The 15211-nt window shown below is 37.0% G+C and overlaps 1 protein-coding gene across 2 annotated transcripts in view; it reads right to left on the reverse strand.

The window, feature by feature from the left end:
* The window catches only part of OSBPL11 (oxysterol binding protein like 11), a 102010-nt gene that overhangs the window by 7839 nt on the left and 78960 nt on the right, over positions 1–15211 (reverse strand). The window contains exons 11-12 of one of the 2 annotated variants that reach the window (XM_004002992.5): positions 10116–10298; positions 336–489 (exon numbers count right to left, since the gene is read on the reverse strand). In XM_004002992.5, the coding sequence (XP_004003041.1) occupies positions 336–489; positions 10116–10298 (337 nt within the window). The remainder of the gene's footprint in view (positions 1–335; positions 490–10115; positions 10299–15211) is intronic. The other variant, XM_042232591.2, reaches the window with a different exon arrangement.

The following is a 15211-nucleotide window of genomic DNA, read 5'->3' on the forward strand; positions in this document are numbered from 1 at the left end:
AGTTTTTCATGTATCCCTTAAAATGTGATCTTTGAAGTGAAAAAAGTTTCACTGCTGTGGTACAATGCCAACAAACTTTTAACTGTGTATTCATTACTGAGATTAAAGATTAATCTTAGTATTTTGTGGCAAATTTAAATCCCCAAATCTATTTCTGAACTGCTGGTAAACTATTCTGACAAATTGTAAAAAGGTCACAAAAAAGCTCATGGTTAAGCTGGACTGTTTTTAGAAACAAAGATATGTAAGTGTTAACAAGTCAAAAAAGCCTCCTAAACTAAAGTTCTCATTATGTAGATAATGAGTTTTAGTCTGAAGGCATATAGAACATATACCTCTTTAATAAAATATTTGGTTTTCCAAGGTGTGCCTGTTTCAGTTCGATGCCTTTCTTCAGTTCTCTGGCGTTCTTCCAGGGTACGTTTATGCTCTGTGGCTTTATCGATTTCAGAGTCCCTCAGAGAGTCTGTCACATTTTTCCACAATCGCCTGAAATTAGAAAACCACATGCTTTACAAACATTTTTCAAAAAAAAAAGTGGATACCCGCAAAATTAACAGTAATTTTAATAAATTACATTTCCTGAATCATATCTATAATTTCACACATGAATTATAAGAATACATACTATGTTGCTGATGTTAATGGCCAAGATGCTGCTGTTTCTGCTTCTTTTTAAATTAAAAATAATGTATTTTTCCCAAGTTATATAACCAAGATTTTATTTTAAAGAAACAGGAAATAAGAAGCAAAAAGAAATAAATATTTAAAAAGCTGAAACAGAAGACAACATTTCTGCTTCTGGACATGATGAAATAAGGGGCACCATATTTACCCTCCCACTTTTAATCAGCTAGGAAACCAGACAAAAATATATTGAAACAATGGTTTTCAGATATTGAACAAAAGGCAGCACAGGACAGTGATCCCTGAGAGCAGGCAAACAAATGAGGGGAACCCTACGACTAATCCAACTGACTAGTTAGAGAGCATTTGCAGGCACAGCACAGGAAAGGAGAAGCTTAACAGACTTCAAGCAAAAGAAAACTGCCAAGACAATTCTTGGGGAAAGTATAGTCTGTTCAACAAATAGTACTGAAAAAACTGGATATCCACGTGCAAAAATGTGACCTTAGACTCTCATGTCACAATAAAACTAAGAAGAAGATATAAGAGAAAATCTTTGAGACTTTGGGTTAGGCAAAGATTTCTTAGCTACAACACCAAAACCATAATCTATAAAGGAAAACACTGATAGTCTCACCTCATCAAAATAAAAACTCATTACTGAAAAAAACACCATTAAGAAAATGAAAAGACGAGCAACAGATGAGGAGACAATATTTACGAAACACATACCCAACAAAGGAATTGTGTCCAGAATTTACAAAGAACTCCTATAACATAATAAGACGACAAACAGTTCAATTTAAAAATGGGCAAAATTTATAAGTACACATTTCAACAAAAAAGATAAACAAATGGCTAACTAGCACATAAAGACATGTTTAACGTCATTAGCCATTAAGGAAATACAAATTAAAATCACAATGAGATACTATTTCAGATCAGCTCGAATGGGTATATTAAAAAGACAGGCAATAACAAATGTTGATGAGGATGAGAACTGGAACCCTCATATGTTCCAGGCAGAAATGTAAAATGGTGCAGCCATTTTGGAAAATAGTTAGGCAGTTATGTGAAAAGTTAGACATAAAACCCACACAAACCAGCAATTCCACTCTGAGGTGTTTTACCCGAGATATGAAAACATGTTCACAAAAAGATTTGCACAAGAATGTTCACAGTGATGTGTGCATGCCAAGTCGCTTCAGTCCAATCTCTCTCTGACCCCATGGACTGTAGCCCACCAGGGTCCTTTGTCTATGGGATTCTCCAGGCAAGAATACTAGAGTGGGTTGCCATGCCCTTCTCTGGGGGATCTTCCCGACCCAGGGATCAAACCCAGGTCTCCCACATTGCAGGCAGATTCTTTACCATTTGAGCTATTCCGGAAGCCAAACCAGGAGTAAAACTATGGTCCAATGCTCATTTTTGTAAGTAGACTTTTGTTTTAATATAGCAACATCTATCTGTTTTTGTCATTTCATGCTACAATGGCTGAACTGAGCTGTGGTAGAAACTATCTAGTCCATCAAGCTTAAGATATTCATTCTGAGATCAAACCAGTCAGTCCTAAAAGAAATCAATCCTGAATATTCATTGGAAGGACTGATGCTGAAGTTGACGCTGCAGTACTTTGGCCACCTGATGCAAAGAACTGACTCATTGGAAAAGACCCCGACGCTGGGAAAGACTGAAGGCAGGAGGAGAAGGGGACGATAGAGGATGTGATGGTTGGATGGTGTCACCAACTTAATGGAACTGAGTTTGAGCAAGCTCCAGGAGTTGGTGATGGACAGGGAAGCCGGGCATGCTGCAGTCCATGGATGGGGTCGCAAAAAGTTGGACACGACTCAGAGACTGAACTGAACTGAGCCTTTAACAAAAGAACTTTGCTGACCCTTACCTAACTTCTATTTTAAGAAACTATAAAAAGAGCAAACGATGCACAAAATAAGCAGAAAAAAGGAAATAAGAGCAGAAATCAATGAAAAAGAAAACAGAAATATAGAGAAATCAATGAAACTGAAAACTACTTCTTTGAGCTAAAAAGCTTCTTGATGAAAGTGAAAGAGGAGAGTGAAAAAGTTGGCTTGAAGTTCAACATTCAGAAAACGAAGATCATGGCATCTGGTCCCATCACTTCATGGGAAATAGATGGGGAAACAGTAGAAACAGTGTCAGACTTTATTTTTTTAGGCTCCAAAATCACTGCAGATGGTGACTGCAGCCATGAAATTAAAAGACGCTTACTCCTTGGAAGGAAAGTTATGACCAACCTAGACAGCATATTCAAAAGCAGAGACATTACTTTGCCAACTAAGGTACGTCTAGTCAAGGCTATGTTTTTTTCTGTGGTCATGTATGGATGTGAGAGTCAGACTGTGAAGAAGGCTGAGAGCCGAAGAATTGATGTGTTTGAACTGTGGTATCGGAGAAGACTCTTGAGAGTCCCTTGGACTGCAAGGAGATCCAACCAGTCCATTCTGAAGATCAACCCTGGGATTTCTTTGGAAGGAATGATGCTAAAGCTGAAGCTCCAGTACTTTGGACATCTCATGCGAAGAGCTGACTCATTGGAAAAGACTTTGATGCTGGGAGGGATTGGGGGCAGGAGGAGAAGGGGTCGACCCAGGATGAGATGGCTGGATGGCATCACGAACTCGATGGACGTGAGTCTGAGTGAACTCTGGGAGTTGGTGATGGACAGGGAGGTCTGGCGTGCTGTGATTCATGGGGTCGCAAAGAGTTGGACACAACTGAACGACTGAACTGAACTGAACTGAGTAAAATTAATGAACCTTTAATCACATTGATCAGGAAAAGAATCATGAATACAAAGAATGAGTGTGACATCATCACAATAGAGCCTACAAACATTAAAAAATAAGCAAATAGATTCTTCAATATCCGCAAATCAATCAATGTAATTCACCACATTAACAAATTGAAAAATAAAAACCATATGGTTATCTCAATAGATGCAGAGAAGGCCTTTGACAAAATTCAACATCCATTTATGATAAAAACTCTCCAGAAAGCAGGAATAGAAGGAACATACCTCAACATAATAAAAGCTATCTATGACAAACCCACAGCAAACATTATCCTCAATGGTGAAAAATTGAAAGCATTTCCCCTAAAGTCAGGAACAAGACAAGGGTGTCCACTTTCACCGCTACTATTCAACATAGTTCTGGAAGTTTTGGCCACAGCAATCAGAGCAGAAAAAGAAATAAAAGGAATCCAAATTGGAAAAGAAGAAGTAAAACTCTCACTGTTTGCAGATGACATGATCCTCTACATGGAAAGCCCTAAAGACTCCACCAGAAAATTACTAGAGCTCATCAATGAATATAGTAAAGTTGCAGGATATAAAATCAACACACAGAAATCCCTTGCATTCCTATACACGAATAATGAGAAAGTAGAAAAAGAAATTAAGGAAACAATTCCATTCACCATTGCAACGAAAAGAATAAAATACTTAGGAATATATCTACCTAAAGAAACTAAAGACCTGTATATAGAAAACTATAAAACACTGATGAAAGAAATCAAAGAGGACACTAATAGATGGAGAAATATACCATGTTCATGGATTGGAAGAATCAATATAGTGAAAATGAGTATACTACCCAAAGCAATTTACAAATTCAATGCAATCCCTATCAAGCTACCAGCCACATTTTTCACAGAACTAGAACAAATAATTTCAAGATTTGTATGGAAATACAAAAACCTCGAATAGCCAAAGCAATCTTGAGAAAGAAGAATGGAACTGGAGGAATCAACTTGCCTGACTTCAGGCTCTACTACAAAGCCACAGTCATCAAGACAGTATGGTACTGGCACAAAGACAGACATATAGATCAATGGAACAAAATAGAAAGCCCAGAGATAAATCCACACACATATGGACACCTTATCTTTGACAAAGGAGGCAAGCATATACAATGGAGTAAAGACAATCTCTTTAACAAGTGGTGCTGGGAAAACTGGTCAACCACTTGTAAAAGAATGAAACTAGATCACTTTCTAACACCGCACACAAAAATAAACTCAAAATGGATTAAAGATCTAAATGTAAGATCAGAAACTATAAAACTCTTAGAGGAGAACATAGGCAAAACACTCTCAGACATAAATCACAGCAGGATCCTCTATGATCCACCTCCCAGAATTCTGGAAATAAAAGCAAAAATAAACAAATGGGATCTAATTAAAATTAAAAGCTTCTGCACAACAAAGGAAACTATAAGCAAGGTGAAAAGACAGCCTTCTGAATGGGAGAAAATAATAGCAAATGAAGCAACTGACAAACAACTAATCTCAAAAATATACAAGCAACTTATGCAGCTCAATTCCAGAAAATAAACAACCCAATCAAAAAATGGGCCAAAGAACTAAATAGACATTTCTCCAAAGAAGACATACGGATGGCTAACAAACACATGAAAAGATGCTCAACATCACTCATTATTAGAGAAATGCAAATCAAAACCACAATGAGGTACCACTTCACACCAGTCAGAATGGCTGCGATCCAAAAATCTGCAAGCAATAAATGCTGGAGAGGGTGTGGAGAAAAGGGAACCCTCCTACACTGTTGGTGGGAATGCAAACTAGTACAGCCACTATGGAGAACGGTGTGGAGATTCCTTAAAAAATTGCAAATAGAACTACCTTATGACCCAGCAATCCCACTTCTGGGCATACACACCGAGGAAACCAGGAATTGAAAGAGACACATGTACCCCAATGTTCATCGCAGCACTGTTTATAATAGCCAGGACATGGAAACAACCTAGATGTCCATCAGCAGATGAATGGATAAGAAAGCTGTGGTACATATACACAATGGAGTATTACTCAGCCGTTAAAAAGAATTCATTTGAATCAGTTCTGATGAGATGGATGAAACTGGAGCCGATTATACAGAGTGAAGTAAGCCAGAAAGAAAAACACCAATACAGTATACTAACACATATATATGGAATTTAGGAAGATGGCAATGACGACCCTGTATGCAAGACAGGGAAAGAGACACAGATGTGTATAACGGACTTTTGACTCAGAGGGAGAGGGAGAGGGTGGGATGATTTGGGAGAATGACATTCTAACATGTATACTATCATGTGAATTGAATCGCCAGTCTATGTCTGACGCAGGATGCAGCATGCTTGGGGCTGGTGCATGGGGATGACCCAGAAAGTTGTTATGGGGAGGGAGGTGGGAGGGCGGTTCATGTTTGGGAATGCATGTAAGAATTAAAGATTTTAAAATTTAAAAAATAAAAAACTAAAATTAAAAAAAAAATAAGCAAATATTATAAAATACATGTCAATAAATTTGAAAAATTGAACCAAGTCTTTGAAAGATAAAAATTACAAAAGTTTGCTCAAGAAGAAGCAGATAACCTCAATAGCCCTAGGTACTAAAGGTATTAAATTCGTGGTTAAAAATTTTCTCCCAAAGAAAACAAAAAACCAATAACCCCCAGGAATGCAGACAAAAAAATCTATAATACAAGTTTAGCAAAGAGAATCTCTTAAACACCTGGTTCAATAACAGCCAGATTCTTATATCTGCTTCTACATTCAAGCTATTGTGATATGTATTGTTTTAGTTAAAGTATATAAAGAAAATATGGCCTCACACAAATATATAGTTAGTAAAGGGAAGGGTATTTTAATAGCTATTTCAAATAACTCAATTCTTTGTTATTATATTAAAACTCAGAAAGTGGTAGTTCTTAAAAGATTAGCTGCAATGTGGAAACTGAAAAATATCAATGAATTTTTCATACTCTGATACATGAAAATCCATTGGTTTAATTTGTACCTTGAATGGAATTTTTATCCATGCATAATTTTATATTATCATGCAGTGATCATCTGAAAAAAATTACCTTTCAGATGGTGACATATTTTATTACGTCATATTTTTAAAAATCATCTTCATTAGTTTCATCACCAATTTCATCAGAAAACTCTTTCTAGGGAAGCTTTCAATTCATTGTGACAGATAAAAGTTTTCTAAAATTTCGATATTTGCCTTTAAAAGCTTCATTTTTTCCTCAAGTTTTACTAAGATACAATCGACATACAGCTCTGTATAAGTTTCAGGAGTATAGCATAATGATGTGATTTACATATACTGTGAAATGATTACCACAATAAGTTAAGATTCATCCTTTCATATAGAAACAAAATCAGAGAAACAGAAAAAAAATTTTTTCTTCCTTGAGATGAGAACTGTTAGGATCTATTCTCTCAACCAATTTCAAATATACCAAACAGTACTGTTAACTACAATCATCATGAGATACATTACATCCCCAGTACTTATTTATCTTATAACTGGAGGTTTGTATGTTTTGACTACTTTCATCCAATTCCTTAACTCCCTAGCCCACATTTCTGGTAATGACAATCTGGCTTCCTTTCTATGAATTTAAAAGTTTTGTTGAAATATATAGTTGATATATAACACTGTGTTAGTTTCAGGTATACAACACAGTAATTTAGTATTTGTATTACTATGAAATGTTCACCACAATAAGTCTAGTCAATCTCCATCACCATACATAATTACCAAAACCATTTTCTTCTTGTGATGAAGACTTTTAAGAACTACTTTCTTAACAACTTTCAATTATCCAACACAGTATTATTAACTATAGCCACTATGCTGTACATTGTGTCCTCATGACATTTATTTTAAAACTGGAAATTTGTACCTTTTGACCTACTTCATTCATTTCACTCACTGCCCAGGTACCCACCTCTGGCATTTTGGCAATAATGCCAATCTCTGTTTTCTGTATCTGTCAGTTTTTTTTTTTTTAAAGATTCCACATATAAGTAATATCATACAGTATTTATCTTTACATATCTGACATTTCACTTGGCATGTTCTCAAGATCCACTCATGTTGTCTCAAATGGCAAGATTTCATTCTTTTTATGGTTGAATAATACTCCCAATTATAGAAATACTGGGAGTATTATCATACAATACAAAAAAACAAAAACTACCAATTGTATAAGTGAGACCACAGAGAATTTGCTCTTTCTCTGACACTTCATATAATACCCTCAAGGTCCATCCATGTTATCACAAATGGCGGGGTTCCTTTCTTTTTTAGGACTGAATAATATTCCATTATAAATACATATCACAACTTGCTTATCCATTTATCTGTCAATGGATGGTTAGGTTGTTTCCATTTAAATTTTATTATTAGCAAAAAAAATTTCCAATTGTTTTCCTTTAAATGCCATGTTTATAATATTCATTTACAAGAAAAATGTCTGCCCAATATTAAAAATATAATAGTCTAATTTGTCTGTCAATCATCTAAGTAAAAATGGTGCTTTAAGAAAGGGTAGTTTGCTTGTAACTCTATCAGTTGCACAAGTTCTCTTCCTTAAGATAATCAGTGTACTTTATAATCTCGCACAAGTGCTTTATGTATAGTCCAAATGTGTCATGCAGAATATTTTTTAAAAAGACAGGTAATCAATGTTCCAGATCTAACAAAACTAATAATCTGTACTGCTTTTCAAGGACATTTTAAAAAGAAAATGGCTTTGAAAAAATTGCAAAGTAGAAAAGAAAAAAAACTGCAGGGCAGTAAGGAATACCATGATTACTTTTACAGTTTGATGCCACTGCCTTGAACGGTGCTAAGGCCCAGCAGTGCTACCCACCATTGCTTTTGTACCACCAATGCAAGTGCCAACAGAGTGAAAAAGGCAAATAATATTTTAGCATTATTAAGAAAGCTTTCTCAACTTGCAAACCCCTGGTACAAATATCAAGGGCCCCAGGAGTCCACAAACCAAACCTTGATGCATGCTCCTAAATAAATCCTAAATAAGAATTTTTTTTTCAATCACTACTGTTTTAGTTTTTGAACCAACCTGAGTTTTTGCTTAATGGGTACTAAATATCTGCTTATAAATGGTTTGGTTCCATTTATGTGATCTTAAGATGGTTAATGCTTCCTTATATTTGATACAGTAATACTTACATGTGATATAAACTTTAAACAGTACAAAAGGGCATTCTGTGAAGAGTAAGTCTGTTTCTTATCAGAGAGATGAATAAGTGGCTCAGTTGTGTCTGACTCTTTGTGACCCCAGGGACTGCAGCCCACCTGGCTCCTCTGTCCATGGAATTTTCCAGGCAAGAATACTGGATTGGGTTTCCATTTCCTCTTCCAGGGAATCTTCCTGACCCAAGGATCAAACCCACATCTCCTGCGTCTCCTTCATTGGCAGGCAGATTCTTTACCATTGCACCACCTGGAAAGCCTAGACCCCAGTATTCCTCTCTGGAAGCAACTACTGCCGATACATTCTGGAGACTACCTTATTAACACATATAGAGCCACTTCATTTACTTTTTAAAAAATTATTTAATCGCTGCACGGGCTTTTCTCTAGGTGCAGCAAGCGAGCGCTACTCTCTAGCTGTGGTGTTCAGGCTTCTCATTGCCATGGCTTCTCTTGTTGTGAAGTATGGGTTCTAGAGCACATGGGCTTCAGTATTTGTGGCTCCTGGGCTCTACAGTACAGACTCAATAGTTGTGGCCTATGGGCTTAGTTGCTCTGCAGCATGTGAGATCTTCCTAGACTAGGGATTGAACCCATTATCTCCTGCACTGGCAGGAGGATTCTTTGCCACTGAGCAACCAGGGAAGCCCCATTTCATTTATCTTATTCTTTTTTTCTTAATATTTACTTTTATTTATTTAGTTGGTGTGACAGGTCTTTACTGCAGTACATTGGATCTTTGATCTTTGTTGTGGCATGTGGGATCTAGTTCCCTGACTAGGGACTGAACCCAGGCCCCTGCGTTTGGAGCATGGAGTCACTGGACCACCAGGGAAGTCCCCCATTTCATTTACTTTTAAAGGCCTATGACATATATTTCCAAAATACCTTCTAAGAAGGTTATATCAGTTTACCTCCCTAATCAACAATATGAAAATGTCTATTCATTTTTTCCCAAAAGAGATACCATTAAAAAAAATTTCTGTCTTACTGTTAATTTGTATTTCTTTGAATTCTAATTATAATGAACAATTATAAAGAACAATTTTCTTAGTGGGTATTGTTTTCTTCTATTTTTGTGAACTACCTCTTTATGTCTTTGCTCATTTTCCTATTAGGGTACCCATCTTTTTATTAATAATTTGTAAGAGTTTGTATGACAAAGACAGTGATTCTTTAACTGCTAAAAGTTGGTATTTTTGTCCAGATTACAAATGTTTTATTTTTACTAAAATGTGATTATGTACACATAATGTCATAGCTGGTACAGCATTTACAACCATGAGATCAGGCCAACACTTTCAATTTACAGATGAGGAAGCTTATCTAAAGTGGTGAAGTGACTTGCCAAGGGTTAGAAATTAGTGAAAAGGCTTAAATTAAGATCTAGACTTTCTGACTCTTTCCTGATGGATGCAAGGATGACACACCTGGATTCAAATGGATCCTGCTTCTCCAAAGGTCTTACTCTTTTCTTCGTCACTGCCAACTTAGTCAAGTCCACGTATTTTGTCTCTCCACTGCTGTAAGCAAACTCAAGAACGCTATTCCATTCCCCCTGTACTCTGCATACAACAGTGTTGGTGATGTTGTGCTTTACTTCACCTGTAACCCTAGAAGCAGGCAGAAAAAAAAAGCTTTAATAACTAATATTGTGCTTGTTTCTTAGGGATTTTAAAACCCCAAGAATGTACTTTGTGAATTCTGTTTAAAATAGTTACACGATTCGCTTCAATTTGTCAGTGCCAAAGTCAGAATCCTTGTAGATCCATGATAGTTTCCAAGATAATTTTTTCAAAAAATATTAATTTAATTTTAGAAAGAATACTGGGAATCAAACTAGAGACTTACCATAAATGATTACAAAGTATGATATTTTAATTTCTGCTACAAACAACTATTATAACATTAAAACTAAGTAGGAATATGAAAAATATTAACTTTTAAAATTACAGTCAAAAATGCTAAAATAGTAGGGGCAGGGTTAAAAAAAAATGTTACAACACTATAGCTTATTCAACATTTTTTAAAAAAGAACTAGTCCTATTTATTAAAAAAATTAAAGTCCCTCGATTTCTCTGGTAGTGCAGTGGATAAAAATCCGCCTGCTGATGCAGGAGACATGGCTTCAGTCTCTGGTCCAGGAAGATTCCACATGTCACAGAGCAACTAACCTTGTGCACCACAACTGCTAAAACCTATGGGCCCTAGAGCCTGTGTTCTGCAACAAGAGAAGCCACTGAAATGAGAAGACTATGTACCACAAAGAAGAGTAGCTCCAGCTTGTTGCAACTAGGAAAAAACCCACACAAAGCAACGAAGACCCAGTGCATCCAAAAATAAATAAATGAATAAATAATTTTTAAATTAAAAAAATGTTTAGAAAATTTGCAATTCTGGATACATAAATTCGTATAAAATCACATCAGCTTAGTTTTAAGTTAAATACAGAAACCAGATAACAAGAGATAGAAAAAATAAGATATATTAAAAATTTTATAATTCTCTTAAAAAGAGCACTGGCATACAAACATTATTACCAGCAACACAAAACTCTGAGAGTGCTCAAGCACTACTGTTGAAAGTTTAATGAAGGGTTATCTGGCTGGTTTATCAACAGACAGATAAGATGCAGCTCAAATGAAGGCTGGAATAGAAAACAGGTCTAATTATTTTTAATGAAGTACTCTATGTTCACTGTTGGACACAAACAACATGGTAAGACTAGACAAAGATTGAGAACTCAAAGAATAGTGGGCAAATATTAGGGTCTGGTCAGTGTGCCAGGGATTATGGTTTATCTGGATTCAAAAGGGAATCCAAAGGACCCAAGCCCATGTTCAGGTGACAGCTCAGAAACCCGAAGTAGCATTTGTGAGATATAAGTCAAGGGCCTGGGAACCAGAGGGATATGGTTGAATTTAGGGAATCCATAGCTTTTAATCAGGAGAAGTGAATGGCTTACAAATTTGAAACTCAATGCAGAGGTATGGGAGCCAATGGGCTTTCTGGTGGCTCAGTGGTGAAGTACCTGCTTGCAGTGCAGAAGACACTGGGTCGATCTTTGGGTCAGGAAGATCCCCTGGAGAAGGAAATGGCAACCCACTCCAGCATTGTCACCTGGGAAATCTCATGGAGAGGAGCCTGGCAGGCTCCATGGGGTTCATGGGGGTGGGGGGGCAAAAGGATGAGACACGACTCAGTGACTAAACATCAACAACGTCAACAGCAGCACAGGAGCCAATAAGCAAACGAACCAGATCTTAGAGATGAAGGCGTACTAGGGTTTGGAATCCAAGAGCAGACCAAACATCAAAAATCAAAAGTTAGAAAAAAATAAAAAGTTAGGCATAATTGTAGCTAATTAGACACAAAGAACATGAAGTCTGCTAGATTACAGCAGAAGTGGGAACTCTGGGTTATAACTCAAAGCATATGAACTTAAATAACTATGCCGCTAAGGGGTTTTCCCTTGTGACATCCATGTTTCTTCTCTGATCCTACCTGCCAACATTGTTTCTTTCCTTGTAAATGTATATCTAACCAAACAGGATATAAAGAAATGGCACTAAACACTTACCTCTTCCATCTTATAACCAGACACACCCAAAACTATATTCTGCAAACTTAGGGATAATAATCCATTTCTCACTTGATCTTTCTTTTATTGCCACAATCTCTCAAGTTATTATTATCTCTGTCACAAGCCTTTCCACTTAAAAAGTAACAAGCATCCTGGGTTACACAGAGTCTTTGCTGCTTACTGCAGTCATAGCAAGATCATCATGACAAGAAATGGGGCAGGGAACAAGAACTGCACAACTAGAGATAGGTCATGCATACACACGTGCTAAGTTGCTTCAGTTGTGCCCTACTCTGTGCAGCTCTATGGACATTAGCCTGCCAGGCTCCTCTGTCCAGGGGATTCTCCAGGCAAGAATACTGGAGTGGGTTGCCATGCCCTCCTCCAGGGAATTTTCCCAACCCAGGGACTGAACCTGTCTCTTATGTCTCCTCCATTGGCAGCTGGGTTCTTTACCACTAGCACCAACTGGCAAGCCCATAGAATACTAGAAAATCACTGGATATATTAACTTGGCTTCACACAAGAAGCTTTTATTTAAAGATTGAAAGTTAAGACTTCAAGCTTTGGGTTTTAGATATGTATATAAGAAACACCACATGAAAGATAATTATATTTTATGCAGAACAACTACAGGACACACTGTCCTATCACGTTACTTAATGCCACTGCATGAGAATATTCATCCTTTTCCATCACCATGTTTATTATAATAAAAGATGTTATTTTTAACTGTCTGTTATACATGAGTTTTTCCTAAAAGCCTTAAAAATGCTTTCCAAAGATAGGGTTCTGAATTCTAATACTAGAATATCTAAGCTTCTTGACATATTGAGTGCCACTGTGAGTTTTCCAAATTTGCTGGCAATAGGACTGCAAACAGTCAGTTTTCATTCCAATCCCAAAGAAGGGCAATGCCAAAGAATGTTCAAACTACAATACAATTGCTCTCATTTCACATGCCAGCAATGTAATGCTCAAAATTCTTCAAGGTAGGCTTCAACAGTACATAAACAGAGAACTTCCAGATGTACAAGCTGGATTTAGAAAAGGCAGCAGGACCAGAGATTAAATTGCCAATATCCTTTAGATTACAGAAAAAGCAAGGGAAGTCAAAACAAACCCTCTGCTTCATTTGACTACACTAAAGCCTCTGACAGCACAGATCACAACAAACTGTGGAAAATTCTGAAAGAGATTCAAATACCAGACCACCTTACCTATCTCCTGAGAAACTTATATGGAGGTCAAGAAGCAACAGTTAGAACCAGACATGGAACTACAGACTGGTTCCAAATTGGGAAAGGAATATGTCAAGGTTGTACACTGTCACCTTGCTTATGTAACTTATATGCAGAGTACATCATGCAAAATCACAGGCTGGATGACTCACAACCTGGAATCAAGATGGCCGGGAGAAATATCAACAACCTTAGATATGCAGGTGATACCACTCTAATGGCAGAAAGCAAAGAAGAACTAAAGAGCCTCTTGATGAGGGTGAAAGAGTGAAGTGAAAAAAACTGACTTAAAACTCAACACTCAAACAACTAAGATCGTGGCATATGGTCCCCAAACTTCATGGCAAACATGAAACAGTGGAAAAGTGGAAACAGTGACAGATTTTATTTTCTTGGGCTCCAAAATCACTGTGGACTATGACTGCAGCCATGAAATTAAAAGACACTTTCTCCTTGGAAGAAAAGCTATGATAACCTAGACAGCGTATTAAAAAGCAGAGACCTCACTTTGCTGCCAAAGGTCCACATATGGACCGTGTAAGTGCAGTCAAAGCTATGGTTTTTCTGTAGTCACGTACGGACGTGAGAGTTGGACCATAAAGAAAGCTGAGTACTGAAGAATTGATGCTTTCAAACTATGAGGCTGGAGAAGACTCTTTAGAATCCCTTGGACAGCAAGGAGATCAAACAAGTCAATCCTAACAGAAACCAACCCTGAGTATAAACTGGAAGGACTGATACTGAAGCTGAAGTTCCAATACTTTGGCCACCTGATGTGAAGAGCCAATTTGCTGGAAAAGACTGATGCTGGGAAAGACTGAGGGCAGGAAGAGAAGGGTCAACAGAGGATGAGATGGTTAGATGGTATCACCAACTCAATGGACACAAGTTTGAGGAAACCCTGGGAGACAGAGGACAGGAAAGCCTGGTGTGCTACAGTTCATGGGGTCACAAAGAGTCAGGCATAACTTAGCAACTGAAAAACAAAAGCTTCTTGAAGGCGGGTGTTGTTTTTTTTTTCTTTTCTACATCTTCAGTGTGCCACTTAGCAGTTAGCTGACACAATCTTAATGACATTATACCACTACATATATTTAAAAATGGAAAATGGGATCAGGATATGGAAAAGGGCATGAGGAACAGTTAACTAGGCCTGTTTGGCTCCAGAGATAGCTGTGGAAAATGAGGGAGTAAGGAAAGGCAAGTGGAAGATAATATATTTATACCAAATGCAGACAGCAGATAATGTGTCTGCTTGATTGCAGATAGCAGTAAAAAACTAGGCTATGTCTGAGGAGGGAGGCATGGTTAATAAAGACACCAAAGAGAGCCTAAGTTAAAATATTCTGTAAAATCAAAGAAGAAACGATATCAAAATAGAGAAACCTGTTTCTAATATTAATCTTTTAAATATGAAATTAAGTGAAATCATTAGTTCCCATCAATAAAAATCAATTTGGTGGCAGTTTATTAAGGGAAATCACAGTGGAAAAAATGAGGAAACTCTAGAGTCAACCAAAAGTATACTTCCAGGTAACAAAAAGACCCAATGCTTATGGCCTTGTGGACAGGTTAGAAGGTACAAAAGGAGAAAAGAAGCCAACTTAAGTAAAATATTAAAAGAAATAAGATGGCAAATGTAATGACTGATCTTTAACAAACCAAGGATATCTATCTAATATCATTAGAAGTCTTCAAAAAG

Source organism: Ovis aries, chromosome 1 (genome assembly GCF_016772045.2).
Source record: "Ovis aries strain OAR_USU_Benz2616 breed Rambouillet chromosome 1, ARS-UI_Ramb_v3.0, whole genome shotgun sequence".
NCBI classification, from domain to species: Eukaryota; Metazoa; Chordata; class Mammalia; order Artiodactyla; family Bovidae; genus Ovis; species Ovis aries.